Here is a 27,874-nt window from a genome sequence, read left to right as displayed (position 1 = left end):
CCCCAGCTCGGGGGCTGGCCCTACAGACTCCCACGGAGTGAGACCGTGGGATCTGGGGGAAGTGCCAAGGCTGGCTGTTGTGAAAACATCCGGGTGGTAACTAGGGGTTTTATTGGTTCCCTTTTCACAAAGCCACTTATCTCCTGGCTACTTCCCCCTCCCACCCACCCCCACTTCTCTGAAGGGCAGGACTCAAGCGGTGCAAAAGCCCTGAGCCGTCAGGGGCTGCAATGGGGCAGGTTGCTAACAAGGTCGCTGAGCTCATCCCAGCTACAAGTGCTGAGCACAGAGCCTGCCCTACTAGGGAGCCTGGCCCTGTGGCAGCTGTTGTGTGGGACCCTGGTGCTAGTGCCCGGGTGTGTGAGGACACCCAGAGGTTGGGGATTGGTGCTAGGGATCCTGGTGCTAGTGCCTGGATGTGCAAGGACACCCAGGGGCCAGGGATTGGTGCAAAGGAACCTGGCACTAGTGGCCAGGTGTGCAAGGATGCCCAGGGGCTGGGGATTGGTATGAGGGACTCAGGTACTAGTGCCTGGGTGTGCAAGGACACCCAGGGGCCAGGGATTGGTGCGAGGTACCCTGGTGCTAGTGCCCAGGTGCACAAGGACACCTAGGGTCTGGGCATTGATGTGAGGGACTCACGTGCTAGTGCCTGGGTGTGCAAGGACACCCAGGGGCTAGGGATTGGTGCGAGGGACCAGATACTAGTGTCCAGGTGTGCGAGGACACCCAGAGGCCAAGAAATGGGTCAGACTGGTTCAGACTTTGCCCAGGGCTCCAGCGAGTGACTGGATCTGGGTCCAGCCATGACATAGTGTCGCTTTGCACACGGTTCAGTCAGAGCCCCCCTCGCTCACAGCCCCCCCTGCCCCGGACAGCTGGGGCCTTTCCAGAGCCAGCTGCAGGCCTGTAACCGGCATTAATTCCTCTCTTCGCCCTGCACTTTGGCCTCTGTGTCACGCGGACCTGGGGGAGGAGGGGGATCAGGCTCTCCGGAGCCATCACCATTGTCTTTGTGAGCAATCACTTTCCAAGCTGGGCTAGGCCAGGAAATTCCTGTGCAGCTCTACACTGGGGGGCCTCGCCCGATAGGGCACTGGGGAGAACGGCGCAAGCAGTACAGCGTTGGCGGCGGTGCAGGGCGGGAAGTCAGGACACCAGGGCTCCATTGCCCAACTCTGTCACTGGCCTGCTGGGTGACCTTGGGTAAGTCACGTCCCTGCTCCTTGCCTCAGTTTCTCTTTCCACCCCATGTCTAATTAGACTGCGAGCTCTTTAGCGCAGGCATATTTTTAAAGGGACTCAGAGCCCACTGCGTGTCTGCACCGTGCCCGGCACAACCGGAGACCCTGATTTCAGGCCAGGTCTGTGCAGGACCCCAGCAAAATGGAGTTGGGGGGCCCTATAGTGGGCGGGGACTCTAGTCCAGGTGTTCTCATCTCAGAGTGCGGCTACCAACTCCTGCTGGTGGCTGGTCTGACAAACCCGTCTGTGTCCATGCCCCGGGGAAGGTGGGTCGGGAACTCCCCAGCCACCTGTGGAGTCCCAGCTGGGTGGGGAGAGTGTAGAACTGATGAATGAAATTCTTTTTAATTGTTCACTTTATTAATGTAAATTCATAAGTAAAGTTTTAGGAATGAAACGTTTGTTCATAAAACCGGTTACCCCAAGAACTGGCTAATTGACAATAAAAATGCTTGTTAAGAGCCAGAGCTGTTAAGTCAGCTGCCTTTGTAAGTTTCACTAGCAGTCCAATTCCTGCTTAAATCACTGAGACTTGCAATGTTTCAGTATTGTAACTTCTGCTCACCATTTATTACACATGCCTACATTGTAACTTCTGCTCACTGTTTGTCATCCACTACACTTGTCTATATTGTAACGTCTATTCCCTGTTTGCCATACTATAATTCAACCCCCATTTTAAAACACTCAGGGTATGGCTACATTAGAAATTTCAAAGCACTGCCCTGGCAGCGCTGTGGGAGCGCTGCCGCAGCAGCGCTTTGAAGTGTGAGTGTGGTCAGAGCCGCAGCGCTGGGAGAGAGCTCTCCCAGCGCTGCTTGTAAACCACATCCCTTATGGGTGTAGCGTGCAGTGCTGGGAGCCGTGCTCCCAGGGCTGCTGCCCTGATTACACTGACACTTTACAGCGCTGCATCTTGCAGCGCTCAGGGGGGTGTTTTTTCACACCCCTGAGAGTGAAAGTTGCAGCGCTATAAAGTGCCAATGTAGCCAAGCCCTCACTCCATGTTGTAAAAGCTTCCTCCAACCCCCACTGGCTGAAGATGCAGACAAGAGCCCTAACAAAGTAAGAAGAGTCCAGCCTAAAAAGAAAAGGTACAATAGAAGGAAGATCAAAGCCAGATCCGAGGCTGAAAGTCAGGCCTGCAACTGACGAGTGATCAATCACCAAACCCAGAGGCAGCGAGACACACCAAGACCTATAGACTCTGGATTCAAACTAAAGCCTACAAAAAGGATGGGTGAGATGGGAGACTTTGGAGGGTAACATTCTGCTGCCAACATGGAAGAGCATCGGTGCAGGCGCAGCAGAGACCCAGCTCATCCTTGTCCCCGGCTTTCCTGGCCAGTTACCACCACAAGCTACGAACCCAAGCTGCAAAATCAAGCCATGAACTCAAGCTATGTCCAGGACTGGTAACTATGCAGCTGCAGAACATCTGATGGATGTGTGTGTGTGTGTGTGTGTATAGGTATTAGGTATAATGTGTGTGTATAAGGATTAAGATACTAGTTATTGGTCATAAATCAAATTGTTATCATAATAAATGTGGCATCTTTGTCTTGCCCCCTGAAAATATCCTGTGTAGTTTTGTCTGTACAACAGGAGCTGCCCAGGTGAGCTTCCCAGCAACCGGATGCAGGTCAGCCCCACGTGTCTCCAGAGGCGCTGCCTGAAGCATCTAGCTGGCCTCGGTAACAGCTGTTCAGCTGGGCGCTGCAGGGAGGGGCCGCTACTTTCCCCCCCAGTCTCCACTTTGGAGGCTGCCGTGGCCATAAAAAATCCACTGGTGGCAGCATCCGGCCACAGCAGCCGCATTTGAGAACTGCTGGTCTGGCCCCTACACAGTAAAGGTTAGACAGACAGACGGATGGACCAGAGCTGGAAGACAGACAGGTGAGCCAAGCAGGCAGCCTGGTTTCCCAGTTGACAGAGCTGGAGATCTCCCCCATCCCCCTAATCCTAGGTGCCCCTGCCAGACATTTCCAGGTCTCCAGCCATTCTCCATGGAGCCTTGCCCAGTGCTTTCAACACTCTCTTAGCCCCTTTTCAAGGGCACTCCACTCAAGGAGCAATCATTATCCCCATTTCACACGTGGGGAAACTGAGGCCCAGATGAGCAGGCAGGTCACTGAGTGGGAGTGTCAGAGCTGGGGTTACACAGGAGTCCAGACTTCTGGCCCCACCCTGCGCTAACCTGCTAGACCCCGCTCCCCTCCAGAGCTGGGGACAGAGCCTAGGAGTCCTGCCTCCCAGACCCCTCTGCTCTAACCACTAGGTGATAATGTGTGGCCAGGCTTGAGTTAGGGGGAGCTGTGTCTCCTGTTAACTCACTAGGGAAAACAGGCTCTTAGAGCTGGATTGTTCAGTGAGATCCAAGCATGGGGAGGTGTCTGGGTCGCTAGGGAATTTGGCTCCGAGACCTTTTACAGATTTACCTCTTGGTGCCTTTGCCAGCACTTTGCATCCTGCCCATTTCATGGCCCCTCCCCGCCCTCCGGCCCCAGCCTGTTCCTTATTCTGAGGTCGTGTCAAAAACCCAGCCTGATGAGGTTCAACAAGGACAAGTGCAGAGTCCTGCACTTAGGACAGAACAATCCCAGCCACTGCAGAAAAGGACCTAGGGGTTCCAGTTGACAAGAAGCTGGATATGAGTCAGCGGTGTGCCCTTGTTGCCAGAAGGCTAACGGCATTTTGGGCTGGATAAGTAGGGTGTAGTGAGGCTGAGTGGCCTCCCTCCGAGTGGGAGAGTGAGGGACCATTACACGTGGTACCAGAAGTGGGGATTTCGTCCCCTCCCCTGAGATAAGGGGACGAGCCAACTGCAAACTTTATAGGGCATCGTCGCCCTCCACCAGTATAGGGAGGATGGAGGTGGAAAAGTTAATCAAGTGGTAAGCTGAGAGCCAGCAGCAGCAACAACAACAGCTGCTGCAACAACCTGGCAGCCAGCAACAGCAGCTGATCCAGGAGTTGGGGGTCCAAAACCGCGAGCAACAACAGCAATGCCTGCAGCAGCTTGCGGCCCTCTTGCCGACCCCAGGACCGCCCAACCCCCGTGGGCCTTCGGGACCCCTGGATCCAGCTGTGCCCATACGCCTGACTAAGGTGGGGCCGGACAACAATCCCGAGACATTTTTAATTACTTTTGAGAGAGTCGCCTCTGCGGCTAAGTGGCCCTTGGCCCAATGGGCCCCTTTGTTGGTGCCGTACCTAACGGGCCCGGCCCAAGTCACCTACAGGGCACTTCCTGTGGCTGAAATCCATGAATATGCGCGACTGAAGGACACAGTTCTTGATGTCCTGGAGATCACCCCTGAGATGTTCTGGAGGTGACGCTGCGAGAAGACGTACCCACCGGGAGCCCGACCCAGGGTTGTAATCCAGCAGGTGAGGGAGGCCTGCTGGCGGTGGCTACAGCCAGAACAGCATACGGGGGCCAAGGTAGCAGAACAAGTGGCGCTCGAGCACTTTGTGCGTATCCTTCAGGACTTGGGTTCTGCGCCACCGACCAACTACGCTGAGCCAGGCCGTGGCTTTGATGGAGGACTTTGTGGTGGCTGAGACCCCTCTAGGACCAGGACCCCATCCTATAACCATTGTGCCAGCCCAGTCTTGTGAAGAGAAGGCTCGGGGTCAGAGAAGCGAGCCCCGACCTGTCCTAAGACCCTTGGATGGCCAGGATGTCAGCCTGACCCGACAAAGGCCCTGGCAGAGCGGGGCCCGCCGCTAGATGCCCCTATCGGAAAGAGATTCCAGGCTGCTGAGGCGCCGGCCCCAGCACCTACTGCGCTGGCCCAGCCTCGACACTCTGAACTCAGCCCGTTTCGCCTGTGGCCGCCTCAGGCACCTCTATCGAGAGCGCTCGATGATGGACGGCAGCTTCGGGGAGGCCTGGCCAGTAAACAACCCTCAGGTAAACCCACTGTCCCCATTACAGTGAATGGAGCCTCTGCGCTCATTGATTCAGAGTGTGGGCGGATGCCTGTCCGCCAGGGCCTCGTCCCCGGCCTGAACCGTCACTAGGGTTCCTTCAACTCCAGTGTATCGATAGGGATGTGCGATCTTACCCCAAGACCATGGTGACCCTGACTGTAAAGGGAGAAACCCAGACCCTGATGGCTGGGCTAGCCCCGAAGCTGGGGTACCTGGTCATCCTTCCTGGGCTGAGACTGGAAGGGCTTCACGGGGCTCCTGTGGACAACTGACAGGACCTCCTGCGCAGGGACCACCCTTGAAGGGGAACCTGTGGAAGAAGTGGACCAAGGCCTGGAGGACCTCAATGGGGAGGACCAGTCTGCTGGCCCCCTGAACCCAGACCAGCCAGAAGGCGGGAAACCCGGTCAGAAAGAGGCCCCAACATTCGATGCAGATTTCAGTCGAGACCAACGGGAGGACCCCACCCTTAGATGGGCACACGAACAATTCCTCAGGGTTAATGGGACCCTGACCCTGCCCCACCAGGCAACCACATACCCCCATTTTGAGTTGGTGGGGGATTGCCTGTACCAGATCACCTGGAAGACCCAGACTGATGAGGCATGGGCACAACTCATGGTTCCGTGATGCCACTGACGGGTGGTGCGGCAGCTGGCCAATGATGTCCCGGCAGCTGGCCACCTGGGCCATGAGAAAACTTTGGCCTGGATCCTGGCCCACTTCTACTGGTTTGGGGTGCATAGGGAGATAAGGAACTTTTGCGATTCGTGCCCAGAGTGTCAACGAGCCACGCCAAAGGTTGTCCTGAGAGCCCAGCTCATTCTGTTGCCCGTCATAGGCACTCCTTTCGAGAGGACAGCCATGGATCTGGTGGGGCCTCTGCCCAAGAGTGTTGCAGGGTTCCAGTATATCCTAGTGGTCCTGGATTATGCCACTCATTTCCCAGAAGCCATCCCACTTCGAAACATCACAGCCTGGACAATTGCTGCTGAGCTCCTGAAGATCTTTACCCAGGTAGGCCTTCCCTGGGAAATCCTGACCAACCAAGACACCAATTTTACATCAAAGCTTCTGCACCAAGTCTGTGACCTCCTGGGGATAAAAAAATTACAAACCTGTCTACCACCCCCAAACTGACAGACTAGTGGAATGCTTCAATCACACATTGAAGCATATGTTGCGGAAAATCCCCCAAAAAGATATGCGCCAATGGGACCAGCTGATCCCACCCGTTATTGGCCCTCCAGGAGGTACCTCAATCCTTGACCAAATTCTCCCCCTTTGAGTTGCTGTACGGCCGACAACCAAAGGGCCTACTTGACCTTGTGGGAGAACTGGGAACAAGCGCCATTCCCCTCACACTACCTGCTCCAGTACATCCTGCAACTCCAGGACCGACTGACCTGGGTGGGGGACCTGGCGACAGAAAACCTGCAGAATGCCCAAAAAGCTCAGGAGAAGTGGGAAGCGATAGCTCAGTAGTTTGAGCATTGGCCTACTAAACCCAGGGTTGTGAGTTCAATCCTTGAGGAGACCATTTAGGGAACTGGGGTAAAAATCTGCCAGGGGATTGGTCCTGCTTTGAGGAGGGGGTTGGACTAGATGATCTCCTGAGGTCCCTTCCAACCCTGATATTCTATGAAGATGAATAATCAGGAATCCCAAGGAAGGACCTTTGTGCCTGGCGAGAGGGTGTTGCTCCTACTCCCATCGGAGGAGTCAAAACTGCTAGCACGGTGGCAGGGGCCTTATGAGGTTATTTGCCAGGTTGGGCCAGTGACCTATGAAGTGTCACAACCCAACTGAAAGAAGATAAAGCAAATCCATCACGTCAATCTGTTGAAGGCCTGGTAGGAGCGGGAGGGGCTCCTGATCGCACTGTGTCCCCCCCGGAGCCCGAACCTGAACTCCCAGTCCCCACCGACCCCAATGAGCTGCAATTGGGAGATACCTTGACCGAGAAACAATGGAAGCAGGCCTGAGGACTGGTAAAGTCCTCCCCTAAAACATTTACAGCAAGACCTGGACAAACCACACTTGCGCAATATAAAATAACCAACCCAGGGGAGGTCGTACGAGAGGCTACCAGACCGTTGCCACGCTGCAAGTGGGAAATAGTGTAGGAGGAGGTACAGACCATGCTGGAGCTGGGAGTAATTGAGAAATTGCAAAGCAACAGCCCCATCATTTTGGTCCCAAACCCAGATGGGACAGTCCGCTTCTGCACTGACTTTAGGAGGGTCAATAACATCTCCAAATTTGACGCCTATCCAACGAACTATTGGACCGCCTGGGAGACGCTCAGTACATCAGTACGCTGGACCTTACAAAGGGGTACTGGCAAATCCCCCTAAGTCTGACAGCTCAGGAGACCACCTTTGCTACCCCCACTGGGTTGTATCAATTACCCAAATGCCTTTCGGCCTTCATGGGGCACCCGCTACCTTTCAGAGGCTGATGGATCGGGTCCTGCAGCCACACAAAGCCTATGTGGCGGCACACCTTGATGACGTAGTGATTTACAGCCGCCAATGGGAGGATCGCCTCAACCAATTCGCTGCCGTCTTACGGGTCCTGCGGGATGCCGGGCTGATGGTCAACCCTGAGAAATGAAAAATTGGCTGGCAAGAGACCACCTACTTGGGATATATGCTTGGGAAAGGGAAAGTACGACCTTTGGTGCGGAAGGTCCAGGCATTACAGGCCAGTGAGGATCCCACTACAAAGATACAGGTGCGGCAATTCCTGGGGCTAGCAGGCTGCTACTGCCACTTCGTCCTCGGGTTTGTTTCAATCGCAGCCCCACTGACAGAGCTCCTAAGGAAGGAGAGCCCTCAGCACGTGCGGTGGACAAACGAATGCCAACAGGGCTTTCAAACCCTCAAGGACTGTCTATGCGAGGAGCTGGTGCTCTTCAGCCCTGATTTTGACAGGGAGTTCCTGGGGCAGTGGACACCTTAAGATATTATCGTGTAGATGGCCCCTTCGTACTAGTGACTAGCCATGCACCTCTGAAGTGGCTACAAACGGCAAAAGAGACAACGCCCCAGATTATGCGTTGGTACCTAACCCTGCAGCCTTATACCTTCATGGTTTGGCATCGAGCAGATAAGGACCATGTCAATGCAGACTTTTTCTCCTGGCTGGGGGAGGAGGAGGGTGCCATCTCCGCATTCCTGGAGGTGGACTTGAGGGGTGTGTGAATAGTGAGGCTGAGTGGCCTCCCTCCAAGCAGGAGAGTGAGGGGCCATTACATAGGGGCACTGCCAGCAGATCAAGGGACGTGATCATTCCCCTCTATTCAGCATTGAGGAGGCCCTCATCTGGAGTACTGTGTCCAGTTTTGGGGCCCACACTACAAGGATGTGAAAAAATTGGAAAGAGTCCAGTGGAGGGCAACAAAAATGATTAGGGGGCTGGAGCACATGACTTATGAGGAGAAGCTGAGGGAACTGGGATTGTTTAGTCTGCAGAAGAGAAGAATGAGGGGGATTTGATAGCTGCTTTCAACTACCTGAAAGGGGGCTCTAAAGAGGATGGATCTAGACTGTTCTTAGTGGTAGCAGATGACAGAACAAGGAGTAATGGTCTCAAGATGCAGTGAGGGAGGTTTAGGTTGGATATTAGGAAAAACTTTTTCACTAGGAGGGTGGTGAAGCACTGGAATGGGTTACCTAGGGAGGAGGGGGTATCTCCTTCCTTAGAGGTTTGTAAGCTCAGGCTTGATAAAGCCCTGGCTGGGATGATTTAGTTGGGGACTGGTCCTGCTTTGAGCAGGGGGTTGGACTAGATGACATCCTGAGGTCCCTTCCAACCCTGATATTCTATGATTCAGTGTTTGTGTGGATCCGTTGCTCTGCAACAGCGGAAAGGAAAAAACACACGTGAACCGGGACACTGCAGTTGTAAAACCGCAACATTTGGCCGGGGTGGGGTGGGGGGGAGGAGCAGAGGAGGGGGAGCTGAAAGGCAGCCTTTGAATTCAACTAGATGGCAGGTGTCCCCAGGAAACACCCCAGGTTAAGATCTGCGTCCCTGCAGCACCAGTCCAGAGCCCAGCTGGGGTCAATGGGCCAGGTTCCCAGGTGGGGTCAAACAGCATCGCTCCATTGGAGTCAGTGGGGTCACTTTACATCTGCTGGGGACCTGACCCCATTGTCTCATTTTTAACCCTGGGATCATAGGAAGGAGCCATTCCACTTTAGGGGGCCACACTCTGATCTCGGCTACACCAGAGGGAATCTAGAGTAACTAGTAACATCACAGCGTAATGCTGGCTGGAAGCAGCACCGCCTAGCAGCTCGGCCACAAGCCTAGGGGTCAGGACACCTAGGTTCTAGTCTCACCTCTGCCACTGGCTTGTTGGGTGACCTTCAGCAAGTCACTTCCCCCCTCTGTGCCTCAGTTTCCCCTCCCACACATTATCAGTGTAGTTTGTGAGCTCTTCAAGGCAGGGGCTGTCTCTCTTAGGTGTCTGTAAAGCATCCACCACATTTGGGTTCCTAGAACTTGGGCAGGGTCTGTGGAGCACCCATGACAATAGGGGCCTCTGATCTTGGGTGGGCTCTCTGAGTTTCTCTAATCTAAGTACTAAGAGTGTGATATCCAAACCAGACACCAGTTAGCAGAACAGTGTGAATCCACTGGCATAACTGGAGTGACTCTGGATTTATGTAGAGAGGCAATAAGCAGAGGATAGAGCCAGGGGCTCCCACCGATAACAACGGAGACCTTCCCCGCCCCCGCTTTCCTTCCCCCCGAGCAGAATGCCGGGCGCTGGACACGTGGGCAGAGCTAGATGCCGGCTGACAAAATCCTCCCCAGTCTCCTATTAATACTCAGGCCCCTGAAATAAAGAAGGCAGCTGGAGGCAGGAAATATCCCCGGCTGGGGGCAGAGGAGACAGGGAGCCGGGAGCCAGGGCTCCATTGTGGAATGGGGCCAAGCGGAGACACGGGGGGCGGATTGGAGTCAAAGCAGCAGCGTGCTGGGAACGCTGGCCTGTGCGATTTGCTTCCTGACCAGGCCCCGTTAGTCACCAGGAGAAACGTTCCCAGCAGGGTCAGTGCCTGGAGCTCAGCAGTTATTGAGACAGGAGCCTTGTGCCCCAGTGACCTCAGCCCTGGGAGGGCCAGGAGGGCAGAGCCCTGGCCGCTGGGAGCAGGGTTAGAGCACACGGGACGGATCGGGCTCTGGGGTGGAGCCTCAGCTGCTGGAATCGGGGTAAGTGCACTGACGTCGAAGGGAGCTACAGGGTCTGGCCCCACGGACTCCCAAGGAGCGACAGCCAGTTTACACCAGGTGGGATCTGGCCTCATTGGAGTGACACCTCTGTAAGGCAGAAACGTCTTCCATCTGCTCACTCAGCCAGATCCTAGCCCTGGTGTAACCTCCTCTCCCAGGGCAGCCAAGAGTCAGCCCCCAGCCGCCACTCCTCCACGCACCAGCCCACACATGTGCAGCTCACAGGCTGGCAAAGTGCCCAGCAAGATGCTATTTGCCTGGGACGTGGGAGCTCTGGAGCACCCCCGCCACTCTCAGGAGGGTCAGAGTGGGAAACCCTGAGCTGGGCGGGTGACGCAGAGTGAAAGCCAGGTGTCATCCTGCCCAGGGAACACCCCACGGGCAATCCCCTGCCCCTCCCTCCCGGAAGTGCGGGGCCCGTGGGAGGCAACATTTTCGCCCAGCCCCACTGGTCCCACATTCCCAGCCACACACCAAGCAGCGACTCCCCCAGCCCTGTGTTTCCAGCCGAGCAGATGCTGAGTGCCCCCTCCATGCACCCGGCGTAGGTGGGGGCGGCAGCAGCAGCAGCTGATGCAGCTCCCCCTCCCCCGATGCAGCTGCCCCTGGAAAGTCCCTGCCCATCTAAAGAGGCAGGAAACTTACTGCACTTTTCCCCACCTCTGCACCCCTCAGGAGCCCAGTCTTGCTGCTGCTGCTTCAAACCATAGCCCTGTGCTGGGAGCCCTGTTCTAACCACTAGACCGCACTGCCCTCCCAGAGCTGGGGCTAGATACAGCAGCCTTGGCTCCTAGCATCCCTTGTTCTAACCGCTACACCACACTGCCCTCCTGGAGCTGGGGCTAGATACAGGAGCCCTGGCTCCTAGCATCCCTTGTTCTAACCGCTACACCACACTGCCCTCCCAGACCTGGGGCTAGATACAGGAGCCCTGGCTCCCAGTCCCCCTGCTCTAACCACTACACCACACTGCCCTCCCAGAGCTGGGGCTAGAACCCAGGAGTCCTGGCTATCCCCCACCAGACACCAGTCCCCTCTCAAAGGGGACACTTTGCACCCCTCTTCTTGGAGTCAACCCCTGACGTTCTGGGCAAGTCCCCAGCGGGTGTAAACTGGTCTAGCCCTAGCAAGCTCAGTGGAAAGAGGCCAATTCATACCAGCTGGGCTCTGGCCCCCCCGCGCTTTCCTCTGCCCTGGGTAGTTTCCAGGAATCGCTGTCATCTCAGCATCTCACTGCTACTGAGTAACCCTGCGGGGACCCAGAGAACTGACCCCCCCCCCCACAATACTGTATCTGCTTTTCTGCCCAGCCCCCACATCTCACAACAGAGGCCTGATCCCCCAGGTGGGCCCGATCCACCACTGATCTGCCCCTTGTGTTATCAATTCCACCAGCACCAAAGTGAGGGGGCAGTGCCTGCCCTGCTGCCATGGTGACCTGGGAGAATTTACTCCCCCTGCCCCCCATGCTGGCTCATGCTCACTCTGCCCAGGTGCCAGCCCTGGCACAAGACGAGGGGGTTTTGGGGGGGGATGAGAAGAGGTTACGGGACCCGTCATTTCCTAGACTTCTCATCATTTCCCACAACTCATCACCCACCTTTCAGTTCTGCTCTTGATTTCGAAATCAGCCATGCAATGCCTTATCCGGCAAAACAGTGCCCACTTCCCCCCCTGCCAGGTTAGCTCATCCTCCAACCCCCCCCCCCAAGATATGAGATGTCCCTCCGCCAACCCCCAGCCCCTGGAGATACAACCAATCCCCACCTCGACCCCCAGCCAGCCATTTCTTCCAAAGCTCCGGGTCCCGATACAGGAGACAAAGGGCGTCATGGTGCTGTTGACACTTGTGATTTTACCATCGGCCTTGTGACAGTTGTTGCTTTTCTTAAAGCCCCAGATTCTGGACTCCTGGGATTATGAGGATCTGGGCTCTGATTAAAAGCAAGTTTCTAACCCTCTGGATGGCAGAGTGAAACTCAGAAATGTGACACCCCCCAGAGGGCTACGAGACCGCAAGGAACCCCACATTGCGATCTCACTATCTTCTTCAAGCCACTCAGGATTTTCGAGAGCCTGTCTCAATGCTTCAAGGCTTGGGGCAGCAAGGCTGGAGTTAGTATTACGTGTAATATGGTAGTGCTTAGCCTGGGACTGGGTCCCCAATATACCAGAAAGATGGCCCCTGGCAAAGAGGAGACAGGCTAGTCCTGAAGCGCTACATGGATATTCACAGCCCGCATGGCTCCACCTGCTGAGAAAGGAGCTGCCACCATCCCCATTTTACAGGTGGGGAAACTGAGGCACTGAGAGACAATTAACCCACTGTCTCAGAGCAAATGGCAGCTGGGAAGAGAACCCAGGAGTCCTGGCTCCCAGCTCCCTTCTCCAACCACTAGAGATCCAGGAAGAGAACCCAGGAGTCCTGGCTCCCAGACCCATCGGCCCTTTGCTCCACATTATCTTCCTCCTCTCTCACCTGCTTTATGAAACCAAGAAGTAAAATGCAAATAACAAAGCCACTGATCAAAGAAATGCCTGGCACCTACCATCCTACTGTCAAGCACACACAAGCCACAGCTGGTATTTATTAGCCATACTGCTGTGGCCCCAAGGCCCCAGTGCACCAAACTCAGCACCTACAAACCTTGCCATTGATTTGAGAGCCAATGACCCAAACAGACAAGGCAAGTGAAGGACCATTCGCCCCATTTTACTGCTGTGGAAACCAAGGCACAGAGCGACTCAGTACCAAAGCCGAGAATTGAACCCCAATTTTCCCCACTCAGGCACCTGTGCCACAGAGCTGCTGCCAGCTGGGCTGTGCCACACAGACCTCAGGAGGCATCAAAGAAAACAGCAGCTACAGGAGTTCAAACTACCCCTGGATCCACTCCTGAGCCCAGCGCACCAGCACCTGCCTTCAACGAGAGCTTAGTTGGAACATGCAGTGCAGAATCCAGCCCCCAGATGGGGACCCACGTGCCAAATTTGGGCATCTGAAATCTGGCACCTAAATCAACATCAAGTCTCCTAAGATAGCTGGCCTGGCTGGCTGGTTATGCCCAGATTCTGCAGGATCTGAGAATGCTCGTTATTAAGGGAATTACGGAAGCAACTATCAGCCCTGACCAAAATTGAGGCCCCATTGTGCCAGGGGCTGCACAGACCCACAGCGAGAGATAGCCCCTGCCCCAAAGGGCTCCCAGTCTCAACTGACAAAAGGCAAGTGGGGAAACTGAAGCACAGAACAGTGAAGTGACTTGCCAAATCAGTGGAAAGAACCCAGGTGTTCTGACTCCCACGCAGACACTCCGTCGACTAGACGGCGCTGCCTGCCTACAAATCGCAGCCCCTTTGTAAGTCAGGCTTCTCATTTCAGAAGCCTAAATCTGGATTGAAAACCAGAGCCCCTAAAGCTCTGGGAAGGTGGGTGGGCACAGACCCAGGGCAGCACTCATGTCTCCATCTCCCTCTCTCCCTCCCCAGAGGGCGGCTGGACTGGCAGGGCCAAGTAGGGCAAGGAACGCTCCATTTTATTAATCACTTGGCACCACATGGACAGAAATATTTCTGAAAACGAGGCTTCTCTGCTGGCGTCACAGGCGTGGCACCTCCCCCGCCCCAGGACATAGGGCACACGGAGGGGCAGGGCACTGAGCACCCAACAGGATCCAGCCCTTTGTACCGCCAGTCACTTAGACAAGAACTCACAAAAAACACCCCTCCCGCCAACTGTGGGGATAGAACCCAGGAGTCCAGGCCCCCAGACCCCGCCCCCCCCTGCTGGGATAGAACCCAGGAGTCCTAGGTTTCCTTTTTGCCCTGAAGGCATCTAAAGCCAGGCAAATGCTCCTTTAAGTGAAAGACATAAGAACATAAGAATGGCCCTACTGGGTCAGACCAAAGGACCATCTAGCCCAGTGTCCTGTCTGCCAACAGTGGCCAGTGCCAGGTGCCCCAGAGGGAATGAACAGAACAGGCCCATTCCCAGCTTCTGGCAAACAGAGGCCAGAGACACCAATCCTGCCCATCCTGGCTAATAGCCATTGATGGACCTATCCTATATGAATTTATCTAGTTCTCTTTTGAACCCTGTTATGGTCTTGGCCTTCACCACATCCTCTGCCATGGAGTTCCACAGGTTGACTGTGCATTGTGTGAAGAAATATTTCCTTTTATTTGTTTTAAACCTGCTGCGTATTCATTTCATTTGGTGATCTCTAGTTCTTGTGTTATGAGAAGTAGTAAACAACACGTCCTCATCTACTTTCTCTACACCCGTCATGATTTTATAGACCTCAATCATATCTCCCCTTAGCCATCTCTTTTCCAAGCTGAAAAGTCCCAGTCTTTTTAATCTCTCCTCTTACAGAAGCTGAAGAATTCAAACACTTCAAAGCAAAGGACCCCGACCCACATTCCAACCCGCCCCCTCCCCATCCAGCCTCCTCTGAACCCCGGGACACCAGGCACCCAGCTCCTGATGCTGCAGCTCCCAGCTCTGAGGTAGATCCCACGCTCCAGCACCACCCACAGCCCAAAGAGGATGCGACTGTGGATGCATCAGTGGCCGGTGGGGGTGGGGAAGGTGACCCTGGAACTTCCCCTGCCCCCAAAGATCAGATTAAGTTTGGATGAAGCTTGGAGGGGGAGTTGACTGGACCCAGGATGAGCATGACTAGAATGGCTGGGAAAGGGCAGAGCCAGGACACAAGCAGACAATTGCATCCAGCCTTCTGCACTGTCATTAATCACTCAGGACTCCAGTTCAGAGGGGCAGCCCATTGACAACACTAGCACCCTCCCTCCACCCCCGCCCCAGCTCTGATAGTGCCTCATACCCAACTATTCCTCCCTGGGGGAAATGCAAAGCCTGATCACCTCAAACGGGTCCCCAAAAGGCTTTCAAATCTGGTCCCGGTGCCTCTCCATCCCTGGTGTAAAGTCCATCTGATTGATACACCCTGAAAATCAGTTTACAAACCCTGCTTCTGTAGCCTGAGAGAAACAGGGTCTAGTAGTTAGAGCTGGGGCGGGGGAGCTGGTTGTCAGGACACCTGGGTTCTATTCCCAGCAGTGAGAGGGGAGTGAGGTCTGGTGGATTAGAGCTGGAGAGTTGGAAGCCAGGACTCCTGGGTTCACTTCCCAGCACCAGAACCATCTTGCAAGGAGCCTGGAGAAACCACCTGGCTTCTCTGTCAAAGAAGGATCATCTCTCTCTGGAGTACAAGCCAGGATGGGACAGCCTGTGACCCCCCCCAGTAACACGCTGCTCTCCACAGTGTCAGAGACGACCCCAGCCCAGCCGGACAAATAGCACAATCCTCTAGTGCCCGAGACAGCCCAGCAGATCCCTGCCCTGCCAGAGACAAGTGTCCTGGTCCCATTCACACCAGCACGGGATCCAGGAGTCACTCCACTGGAGTCACACAAGGGGAAAACTTGTGGGAGCAGAATCGGGCCCAGTTGCTCCAGATTTCCACGAGGGGCGGGTGGGGAGAATCAACCCCGCCGGCACTGACTGGGCCCAATCCTGCCCTCACTCGGTCACGACACTGTAAAGGCAACGGGTGTAAATAAGCGTCACTCTCCGGGAATCCAGGCAGCAAAACACACCAACGGGGACCCCGCCCCCGGGGATTCACACCACAGTAAGTGGCGTCAGAATCGGGCCCATCCCCTACGGGCCCCAGCAACGCTCCTGCCCCTAGACTCGGAGCGTAGCCTGCGGGGATCCCAGCTCTACCGGGGCCCGGAGCCCACCAGCAGCCACGGCGGCGCGACTCCGGAGTCACTCCCGGGGAACCGAGCTCAGCAAGGCACGCGGGAAGCAGCAGCCCAGGCCGAGCACATGGTGCAGCCGGGCGGCGGGGCCGCGGTCGGGGGCTCACCGAGGGGCAGCAGGCGGCGAGCCGAGTCCATGCTGCGGGGCGAGGGAGTCCAGCGAGCGGCGCACACCGAGCAGCAGCCAGAGGGCAGCGCCCCCGAGCCAGGGCCGGCCTCATGGGGGCGGGGGCCCCGCCCAAGGCTGGGACTGGAGCAGGGGGTGGGGGGCGTTATTCTCTGCTTAGCAGACAGGGCTGGGGTTGGAGATCCGGCGTGGGCGGGGAGGAGAGTGGGATAGGTGGAGGGAAGGGGAGGGCCATGTGTGGGGAGATGGGACGGGGAGAGCTCGGGGGAGCCGTGGGGGTGTCAGAAAAGGGCCCAGCTAACAGGCAGGTGCGGGCGATATTTTAACCAGGGGCTCCCACTAAATGACAGACCCCGGTCTGGCTGAATCCCCCATCCCGCGGGGGCTCTCGGGGGCGGGGCATGGATTCGGTTCCCGTTTACACAGCTGCCCTCGACCAGGCAGCCACATGGGGCAATCGGGGCGCCCCGGGGGCTGCTACAGCGGGTGTCTGCCCCAGTCCCGAGGCACAGAGTGGGGGGCAGAAGGCGCCCCCCTTTCTGGGGTTAGCAATGGGGGAGACGTGCCTGGGGAACACCTGAGGACGGGATGGCGGGGGGCTGGATAGATTGATGGAGGGGGGAGGGGGTGTGAGGCGGGGAAGGGGCGTGGGGTGGGTGAGTGGCGGATTGAGGGAGGCTGGGAGGGAGGGGTCCGGTGTATATGGGGATATCTGCGTTGGAGACCAACCTGCTGGGCTCCCATCCACTCTAACACACCACAGACACTGCTCTAAACTCCCCAGGCGCAGGCCTCCTTCTTTGGACCAGAGACACCCCTGCCCCTGGACGCTTCCCCTGAGATGGCCCTGGGAATGACCCAGCAGGGCCTGTCCCAGCCTGGCCCCTGGCCCCAACCTTATCTCCACCCCATGCTGCCACTGCTGCTGTCTGTGCCCGCCCCACACACCCCTCGTGCCTCCCGGAATGCAGCCCCAGCACAGTGCGGAGCCCGGATTAGCAGGACCGGGCAGCCGGGGGCTGCTTTTCCCCTTGGAGCCCAACAGCTGAAGAGCTGCGACATTCCAGCCCAGCTGGGGCCAGATCCAAAGCCCATCCGAGTGCTGGGAAGAGGCCCCCACTGCTGAGAGGCCTCAGGGCAGATCTGTGCTTGGCTGGGAGCTCATGACCTGCACTCACCCCACTGTCACCTTCAGCCTTGCATTGTTAACTGGGGGAACTCTCTGCCACAGGAGAGTGGGGAAGACAAGAGTATCCCAGAGTTCAGATATTGGGCTGCGATATTGATACAGGGGTAAGGCAGCCACCCAGTGTGATGCTGTTCATGAGGAGAGAGAGAGGGTAAAGAAGGGAATAGAACCCACTAGTCCTGATGCCAAGGTTCCCCTGCTCTAACCACTAGACCCCATTTCCTTCTCGAGCTGCAACTAGAACGCAGGAGTCCTGACCCCCAGCCTGCTCTCACCCCACAGGCTGCCTCCTGCTTGGCAGGATCATGCTCTTTGGGATGTAGGGGGCAGTTCAGGTCAGGCTCCGGAGGCCCCATGCCTGGATCCTGGTGAATTGTGTCACTGTGCGGATATCCTGGCCACCTCTTGGGCAGGCACCGGAGACCTCATGGAAACATTGCCCCAGCAGAAACAGGAACTGGCGGGTGAGATCAGCTGGCAGGATGGGGGTGCCGGGGGCTGAGATAGCAGGGGCCTGTGAGTCAGGACTGAGGAGCATAAGCAAAGTTGAGGAATAAGGCTGGAATAGCGGGGAGCTGCGGGTCACAGTCCCTCACCCTAAAATACTCTGTAGTGCTGGGCAGCTCTGACACCCCCCTTTGGACTCCCCATCAATACACTCCAACCTCTGCTACCCTCTAAGTGTACTCTGACCCCCCCCCCACCAACACCTCAAATACACCTTATCTCCTATGCCCCCCCCAGCCCTCTCCCCACAGTATTGGGGGTCAGGCCCCAGCAGCAGGGCTCTCCCCAGCGTGAGGTTAGAGGCCGGGTGCCCGGGGCCCTGTCCAGTCGGGGGCAGGTTTCCTGAATGTGATTGTCATTCTGTGGAGTTCCTCAACCCCCTCCTGCCCCAGTCGGCCCCGGGGTTTTTCCATGGGCAGTTTCATGCCAAGGGGATCAGTTTCCCTGGCTGGCCTGGATTCCAGGGGGTGGGAATTGGCGCTGATCCTGCTGCTCCGGAATCAGGAAATTGAACCACAAACCAGCCCGGCCCCAGGGATTCGTGCTTCACTGGAGCGAGAGAGGCCGAGAGCAATGAGAAATGAGCGCCAAACGCTGTGGCTAGGCCCACGGGCCCGATCCTGAGATGGGCCCCCAATGACTAGAGAGGAGAGAGGACGTGACCAAGGCAATGGGGGAAGCACCCCACCAGCACAGCACCCCCTGGTGCCAGGCTGGGGTGTGTTTGGAGACAGGGCACAGCCAGGGCAGTGGGGGCAGCACCCCAGCAGCACAGTGCCTGCTGGTGCCAGGCTGGGGTGTGTATGGGGGCAGGGCACATCCAGGGCATTGGGGGCAGCACCCCAGCAGCACGGCGTCCCCTGGTGCCAGCTGGGGTGTGTTTGGAGACAGGGCACAGCCAGGGCAGTGGGGGCAGCACCTCAGCAGCACAGTGCCCCCTGGTGCCAGGCTGGGGTGTGTATGGGGATGGGGCGCAGCCAGGGCAGTGGGGCCACCATCCCAGCAGCACAGCACCCCCTGGTGCCAGGCTGGGGTGTGTTTGGGGACAGAGTACAGCCAGGGCATTGGCGCCAGGCTGGGGATGCAGCTGGACATGTGCCCTGGCTCTCCTGGGATATCAGCTGTGTTGCCATAAGGAAGCGTCAGCAATGGCTCCTGAACTGAACAATGGGCAGGAAAATCAGGAGCAGCAGAAGTGAAAGCGCCGACAAACCAGGGCCCCTCCTCACTCATGGGCTCCTGCTGTTGTTCTGGTGGAAGTGGTTGCCCTGGGCCGGCTGCAGTGCAGACACTCGGACACCCTGGCACTGGCTCTGGGTCACACCACTATGGTGCTGGAGCGTGGGCCGGCTCCTTCCGCTGGTAGCCGTGCTCAGCCCATGTCTGTGCTGCATGGGTAGCTCCTGCCCAGGAGCTGGGGGGGCAGAGAAACAGGGGATCCCACAAACGGGGGGGGGGACCGGATGGGGGACGCAGTCTTGGAAAATTGGATCTATCTACCTGCCTGGAGCAGGGTCTCATTTTGTCCAGCATCTTCTGCGTTTCTGGTGCAAATGACAGACCAGAAATAAAGGGAATGTTTTTCACAGTGTGGGGAACAAAACCTTGGAACAACTTACCAAGGGCAATGGTGGATTCTCCCTCGATGGCTATTTTTAAATCAAGGCTGGATGTTTCTCTAGCAGATCTGCTCCAGTTCCCACAGGAATTAAGCCGGGGATGTCCTAGGGCCTGTGTTAAGCAGGCGGTTGGATGGGATGGTCACACTGATCCCGTCTGGCTTTAGAACATACGAACGGTGCTAGGTGCTGTACAAACCTACACCCAGAAATTCAGCCACCCATCAGCTGTAGCAGGTGAAAGGAAGGTAGAGGTTTGTGTCTCCTCAGTGCTGCATATGGTTGTCACACCTCAGCCCCTCAGAGAATCACCAGCACAGCTTGCAAACCAGGCAATCCTCTAAATCTGAACCACTGGGCATCTGCCTCCCAATCAGTTTCCAGCCCAAAATGAGTCCTGCACAAAGCATCATGGGGGGAGGTGCTGCACTTACCCCACTGGTCAGCATCTTTTCCAGGATGTGGGAGACCCAGGTTCTAATCTCCATGCTGCCTGATGCAGCACAGGGATCCCAAGCAAGCACCTTATGGGATATTCAGAGCTGGGGTGTTCTCACCCTTTCCTCTTGGAGCCGCTCTGCTCTGTAGAAATACTTAAATCCACATTGGAGGAGGGGCACTGGACCCAAGCTAGCAAGTAATTCTCATTCGCAGCACAGAGTTTCCCAGAATGCACTGGAACAAACTTCATCAGCAAGGACGAGGCAGGTGGAAAAGGATGTTGTGTGGACACCAGCCTGCGTGTTGTTAGTAGGTCAGCTGAGAGAATCACAGCCAGGGCACAAGGGCTGGACACAAATGAGTCTCCTGCAGAGCGATGAGCTTATGCAGTTGCAGTGTCTAGTGCTTGCACATCTATAGTTGCACAGGGCCCTTAGAGCCTAGTGTGGTTGCACTGGTAGCATATTGTGTTTGCACACTTGCACTTTCAGTGTGATGTGCTTGCACTGCTGTCATTATACTTGTGAGCTTGTCAGGTTGTTGCACAACTGCACTTTCGGCACAAAGGTGCTTGCATGCTTGCAGTTGTACCGTTGCATTTGCAGCATATGGTGCTCACATGGTTGCACTTGTAGTATAGTGCACTTGCACAGCTGTGCAATTTTCCTTGCAGTGTCATGTTGCAAAGTGGTAGTTGCACAGTTGCACTAGAAGCATTGTGTGCTCGTACGGTTTTAGCTGCACAATTGTCCCATTGCACTTGCAGCATTGTGCTTTTGTACAGTTGTAGTGGAGCTGTTGCACCTGTAGTGGAGCATTTGTACAGCTGCACCATTGTACTTGCTCCTTTGTGTGCTTGCCTTGCTGGCGTTACCCAGTTGTAGTTGTGGTGTAGCGTACTTCCCTGGTTCTAGCTGTCCTTGCAGCCAATTGTGCCTGCAAGATTGTAGATATGTGGTGGTTGCACTAGACCTTGACAGTTGTCCAGTTGTACTTGCAGCAGATTGTGTCTGCACAGCTGTAGCTACAGCAGCTTGCACGGTTGCAGTCACACAACTGCATTTGTGGCATCGTGAGTTCATACAGTTGTACTTAACTTAGAAGTACAACCTGTTCCCTCAAACGCACGTACCCCGCAGTGGCCCAGGCCAGTTCCTCTTTCTCATCACGCCAATGGGTGCCGTGGTGGAGGGAGGCGGGGAGCAAGCGGGGAAGGCTGGAAATAGCAGCATTTATAAGGCTGACACTGGCTGAGGAAGTTGCACCCAGAGTGAGAAAATGACACAGAGGGAGCGAGAGCCTGACACCATCAGCCTGCACCATGTCGGTGCCTCTGTGGGGCCTGCAACAACTAGGGCAAATGGGAAATAATCACCAAGGCTTGAGACTAATCAGATATTATATGTCACCAAGCAAACAGGTCCTCCTAAAGGCCAGGTGGGTCAGGCTCTCTCTGCTCTTGGTGGGAGCTGATCACTAACAGCACCAGCAGATCAAGTGAGAGAAACCCCAAAATCAGATCGTCCCCCAAATCGGGAGATTTTAATAAAAGAGATGAGATTGTGGTTTGATCTGTTGTTATTTTGAATTCCCCTGTTCCCTCCAGGCATGAGTGGGGCCAGTTACAGGGTGTGAACTCCCCCTGTCCCTCCCAGGTGCGTGTGGGGGCAGTTACAGGGTGTGAACTCCCCCTGTCTCTCCCAGGTGCGTGTGGGGGCAGTTACAGGGTGTGAACTCCCCCTCTCTTCCCCCAGGCATGTGTGGGGGCAGTTACAGGCTGTGAACTCCCCCATCCCGCCCGTGTGTGTGTGTGGGCAGTTACAGGGTGTGAACTCCACCTGCCCCCCAGGGTGGATATATGGGGCAGTAACACTGGTAATTCTGCCCCACTCCAGCAGCTCATTGGCTGCTGATGCTGCAGAGGTTTCCAGCTTTGTCTCAATCTCCAGCATTGTAATCAATTAATTCTGGGCCGGCCGGGCCCACATCTGCAGCTCTGGGGCTCCTTCTCCAGCCCCTTCCCCTGCCAGGGGCTGCAAGGATAGAGGGGGTGGGGGTGGAGCAGAGGGCGGACTGGCCCATTCCCTCTTGGAGGGAAAGACCTGCCACCAAAGAAGAAAGCGGCGCGGTGGCACTGCCACTGATCACGATGGCGGCTTTTTTTTTTTTTTGGGGGGGGGGGGTTGTTTGTTTTCCACTGCTTGGGGTGGCAAAAGCCCTGGAGCCAGCCCTGATGGGAGGGGAAGGGTGGAATGGCACTGCCCTAAGTGGCTGGGCTCTTCCTGCTCCCTCCTGCCCAATGAGATTATTATCCACTGCTTCCCTTCCCCCACCCCAAAACTCCTCTTGATCCTTGGAGGGGGAGAGAGCTCAGCCTGCAACCTGCAACAGCCCTGATTGGCTGCCCTTCCCCAGGAGGCAGGGAAGTGGAGAAGGGCAGCCAATCAGAGAGTTGCAGGGCCGACTGGCGAACAGGGACTCCAGCGTGGCTGAAGTCGTGTGGCTGGCGAGAGCTGGGGATACTGCACCGACCCTTAGCGATTCACAGCTGCTGTTTGATCATTGCAGTGCAATCGCTAATGGCAAGCTGCCTGTTCAACCCTTCCCGCCCAAGGAGCTACACAAAGCCCAGGCAGGGGCAGGGCTCTTCCCTGTGGCATAGCAGGGGAAACTGAGGCACAGGAGAGAGGGTGATGCTTTCAGAACTAGGCCTTTCATGTTTGGGGTGCACGGCTTGACACCCCCAGCTTAATTTTCAGCAGTGCCGAGCACCCGCAGCTCAAAGAGAAGGGGGGAGTTTACATGTCCCCAATCTGTGGGGCAAGCCCTCCTAGGGGGGCATGGAGGAACATATGGGGCGCACATCAGAAGCCTGGGCCAGCCCCTAAGGGTGGCGGGGAAGAAGTGCCACTCAGCTTCGCTCCTGCCCTGTGGCCAGGGCTCTGCTCTCAACTCCATGCCCAGAACTGGCTGCCAGCCCCATGCCTGGGGATCCGCTCTCGGCCCTGCACCCGGGTTCCATTCCCACCCCTGCCCTCAGCTGTGGCCCCAGCCTCAGCCTTCTTACCCCTGGCTCAGAGGGGGTGAATGGAGAAGGGTAAGGGGGGCACAAGGTAAAAAATTTGAGGACCACTGGGATAGTTTATAACAACCAGTGCTGAAGTGCAGCTACCTCTGGGGTGGGGGGTAGGAGCTGTTTATAAGATGCTGCTGCTTCCGGAGTGGGGGCACCGCAGCTCTTTATAGCAGTTTACCTTCGAAAGGAGACGGATAAGAGGGGGTGCGATAAAAGTCTATGAACTCCTAACTGCTCTAGAAAAGGGGTATCAGGACCTGTTGTCTCTGTCTTATAGCACGAGAACAGGGAGACGGCAGTGCCCTGGGGAGATGGCGTATCCCACAGCACAGCACCGAGCCCAGTGCCCTCTGTGGAGTCACCCACGCCCCTAGCGCCGCACTGGGGCATTGGGCCAGCAGTGATGGTGAGGGGAGCGCTCCCTAGGGACCTCCACCCTGATCCCTGCTGCACTCCGAGGTCTCCCATCCAAACCCTGACCTGGGCTTTGCCTGCTTCCCCAGGCAGCTTGCCTGGGATGCCAGTGCCAGGTGCCCTTCCCATGATACTTCCCCTCTTCTCTGGCTCCGCAGCTTATCCCCCTGCTGCACAGAAGCCCGGAGGCGCTGGTGCTCTTTTTTCTTTCCTCCAGGTGCAGCCGCCCACAGGCATCTGGTGTGGTCACGCAGGCTGTGGGGAAGTTGTGGCCCAGGCAGTTCAGAGAGCCCTGCTCACTCGCAGCCCTCTGACCCCCCCCCACCCCCCGCCTCGCTGCAGGACTCTGCTGCACCCCCAGCCACCAGGGAGACCTTCACTCGTCCTGCTCTGCTTTGCCTGCTTGGCAGCGGCTCAGGCTGGAGTAGCAGGGGGCAGGGAACTACCCGGGTGGCAGGACCTGGGTGCATAGGAGGAGGTGATGGCTTGGATCCAGAACCCTAAAGTCAGGTCTAGGGGGAGGGAGGGATCTAGGGCCCAGAGCCAGAATTCAGCTCTGGTGGGTGGAGGGGGGGAGATTCTGGGGCTCACAGCCCTAAAATCATCTCTGATTAGGGGGATCTGGGGCCAGAGCCCTGAATTCAGCTCTACTCTGGGGGGTCTGGGGTCTGGAGCCCTGAATTCAGCCCTAGTGTGTGTGTGTGGGGGGGTCTGGGGTGCAAAGCCCCTAATTCAACCCTAGTGGGCGGTGGATCTGGGGCCTGGAGCCCTACACTGAGCTCTGGGGCTCCAGTGGCTGTTTGCTGAACTGGCAGTTTGTACCCGCTCCCTGATGCAGCACACAGACCCGAGAACCCACATCCTGCTGCTTTCCCCTACCTGGTCGGTACAGGATATCCCAGCTCTCGTAGCTAGCAACTACCTGCTTCACCCTGCACTCTCCGCCTCCTGCCCAGGCGCCTGCCTGCCCAGAGCGAGAGCGACCCAGGGAGCTCTGACACCGCTCAGGTCGCAGGGTCAGCTGGCGTCAGGAGCCAGCCTGGGGCACTGGGGGGACGCCGGGGGGAGTTCTGGGGACAGATGCGCTGGGTGCTGGGTGGTGAATTTACAAACTGCAGACTGTGCAACTCACTGCCAGAAGAGAGGAGGTCAGGGAGAATCACAAAGGACATTAAACCCTGTAAACACAGGGATCACCCACTCGGTGCTGAGATGCAGGTGTGTTGAGGGGGACGGGATGCAGGGGCTGTTTATTCAGGAATCCCTCACCTAGAGCTCTAATGCAGACAGCTCTGGGGTGGCGGGTGGGGCTTTTTATACAGGGCTCCCTCACCCAGAGCTGAGATGCAGCTGCCTCTGGGGTGGGGCGCAGGGGCTGTTTAACAGCTACACAGTACAAAATAGTAAGACAGGGAGTGAAGCAGACTCTCTTGTCGACTTGCAGTCCAGGTTGAATGGAACTGGCTGGCAGCACAAAGCCAGGCAGGCACCCCTGAAAATAGCTGTCAAGAGAAACAACAGGATTGACACAGCACATGTGGATTTGTCCAGTAGATGAAGGATTAACGAGGAGACAGTCACCCCGCCCTGCTCCCTGCAGCACAGCGCCCCCTAGTGCCATGCTGGGGCATTGGCGCCAGCACTGACTGAGCGGCAGGAGCCCCATCCCACCCCGAGTCCCTGCCCTGCTCCCCGCAGCACAGTGCCCCCAGCACTGCTGGGGAATCAGGTTTAACATGGACTCAGCAAGACGAGTCCCCCCTGAATCTCCTCCCCAACAGCCTTTCCAGCAGCACCTGCGGCGTCCCATTGACACAAGCTGGGATCTGGCCCATTGACTCCAATGCAGGGACACCTACTGACACCAGCCGGGATCTATCTCATTGACTACAGCTGGGGATCTGGCCCATTGACTCCAGCGCAGCGACACCCATTGACACCAGCCGGGATTTGTCCCATTGACTTCAGCTTGGATCTGGCCCATTGACACCAGTGCAGTGACACCCATTGACACCGGCTGGGGATCTGGTCCCAGAACCCTTTTGCAGTGACAGGGGAAGGTGCATGTGCCTGTCGAAGGAGAGACACAAACATTTCCAGAGGGTGGCCTGGCACTACCACCTTTCTTCAGCCCCCTCCCTCCCCAGCTCCGTTCCCAGCTCCTTCCCCATCTGCGTCATGCCAGCGTCACCCACACAAGAGCTTTTTCCGCTCTGAGTTTATTTTTTTCTTTTGCTGAGTTGGCGATTTTGCCTGTCTGGGAGGAAATGTGAGAAAGACGCTGGTGGGGGGTGGGGAGCTCAGAAAGCAGCAGAAAGGACCCAGGAGTCTTGACTCCTACCTTGCCCCCCGGGCTGGCTGGCACATGTGAGCGCGGTTCTTAATATGGGGGGCACTTGAAGATGTCAGGAGCTGTTTAGCTCAGTGCGGAATTTTCTGGTCTGGCTCTCAGTGAGCTGCTGTGACACCTTGCGGGTATGAGCAAGAACTCGAGTCTGCCCCCTTCTGGACAGAGTCAGAATGGCACCTTTGTGCCATATGCCCTATATGGCCCACAGCGAGTTCCCTGTAGCCTAGAGGGTCAGGGCAGTTGGTACGGAGGAGTCTGACCTTTGCTGCTTCTTTTGTGGCTAACAATGGGGCCCCTGGGCAGCAGCCCCAGTGGGGAAGTGGGGGCCATGGAGGCGCGGCTCATGGAGGCGGGCCAGGGTCCAGGTGGGGCAAGCTACAGGCTGACAAGCTGGTGTGGGATCTGGGTTGGGTTTTCCCCAACTGTTCCCATTCTGTGTCTGGCCAGAGGGCATTCCCCAGCATCCTCCGCTCTGGACCTGACCCTGGACCCACTCCCTGCTGGGGAATTTGGGGGGCTGCCCCCCAAGCAAGCAGTGGGGTGGTTCCTGGGACGTGGGCGGAGACCTGGGCCTTGATCTGGGGAACAGGGCCAAGATTGGGCTGGGGGGATCCCTGAGAGCCACAACTGCTGGAGTTTCATCTGCACCACAATGGTTGGAGACCAACGGGGGTGACAGCACTGAGGGAACACGGTGGTTGCACAGTGCCTGCACCGTATGGAGGATAACAGCCAACTCAAGCTGCTGGCTGAGGGAGCAACTCCTGTAGCTCAGGGGGTGGAGTGCAGCAGGCATACAGCCCTCAGGGACGCTCTACTGCTCCCCCAATGCGATGTCATGGCTAGCTGGCCCTGCCCTACCCCATAAATATTGTGCAATTTGCTGTAGAGATGCAGGGACCATAGGCTGTGGGAGCGGGAATTGTTTTTCCATCCAAGGAGCCAGCTGGTTTTATTGGAGCGAAGTTCAGTGCTCGGGCTGTGGGGATGGGAGCAGAGAGCAGGCCAGAGCCCCCGCTGGTGGAAATCAGCTCTCTCTCCATCAGGGGCCATGCAGCAGGGCCCCAGCAGGGTTCTGGACAGAGCGCTGTGAGCTGCAGGGGGGGTGACATGGAGTTACCCCAGCCGGGAGCCTGGCCTATGGACCGGAAGCACTGGCCTGTCACAGGCTGTGGGGCTGCGACGGGCAATGGGCCCAGCTTGTGCTCCCAGCTGGGCTGTCCTGGGGTCAGCTCTTGGCCGGGACATTCAGAATTCTCCGGCGCTGCCGCAGCCCCTAGGGACATTTCTGGCTGTTTATAGAGGGATGAGTTCTAAGCACTGAGATGCAGCCACCTCTGGGGTGGGGCGCAGGAACTGGTTATACAGGGATTCCTCACCTGGCACTGAGATGCAGCCTCCTCTGGGGTGAGGCACGAGGGCTGTTTATACAGGGATCCCTCACCTGGCGCTGAGATGCAGCCACCTCTGGGGTGGGACGCAGGGGCTGTTTGTACAGGGATCTCTTGTCCAGCTCTGAGATGCAGCCACCTCTGGGGAAGGGGGCAGGGGCTGTTTATATGGGGATCCCTCGCCTGGCACTGAGATGCAGCCGCCTCTGGGGTAGGGTGCAGGAGCTGTTTAGACAGGGATCCCTTGTCCAGTGCTAAGATGCAGCCACCTCTGGGGCAGGGGACAAGGGCTGCTGAACAGCCGTGGAACAACAACACAGAGCAGTATGGAAATGAAGAAACAAATAACAGCTCCAGTTGGAGACCACAAGGGGGGATTGAGACGGGTCTCAACCCAGCTGAGCTCAGGGAGTGCTCCCTCAGCGGCTTGCAGCACTAGGTGTCTTAACCACACAGCAGTCCTGGTCACTGGAGGGCAATAGGAATGATCACACAGAGCCAGAACCCTGCTGTGTCTCTCCAGACAGGGGGCAGATGAGAACTGA

General features: G+C 56.8%; 2 protein-coding genes across 4 annotated transcripts in view; both read right to left on the bottom strand.

Moving 5' to 3' along the window:
- LOC116825400 (adhesion G protein-coupled receptor E5-like) overlaps positions 1–16,435 on the bottom strand; it is a 57,966-nt gene extending 41,531 nt beyond the window's left edge. The window contains exon 1 of the mRNA XM_075061201.1: positions 16,323–16,435. Within this exon, the coding sequence (XP_074917302.1) occupies positions 16,323–16,353 (31 nt within the window). The 5' untranslated portion in view covers positions 16,354–16,435. The remainder of the gene's footprint in view (positions 1–16,322) is intronic.
- The window catches only part of ADGRE5 (adhesion G protein-coupled receptor E5), a 113,086-nt gene that overhangs the window by 42,735 nt on the left and 42,477 nt on the right, over positions 1–27,874 (bottom strand). The window lies entirely within an intron of this gene.

The sequence above is a fragment of the Chelonoidis abingdonii genome, chromosome 26, assembly GCF_003597395.2.
Source record: "Chelonoidis abingdonii isolate Lonesome George chromosome 26, CheloAbing_2.0, whole genome shotgun sequence".
Taxonomy (NCBI): Eukaryota; Metazoa; Chordata; order Testudines; family Testudinidae; genus Chelonoidis; species Chelonoidis abingdonii.
This window is presented reverse-complemented; position numbering and strand designations above follow the sequence as displayed.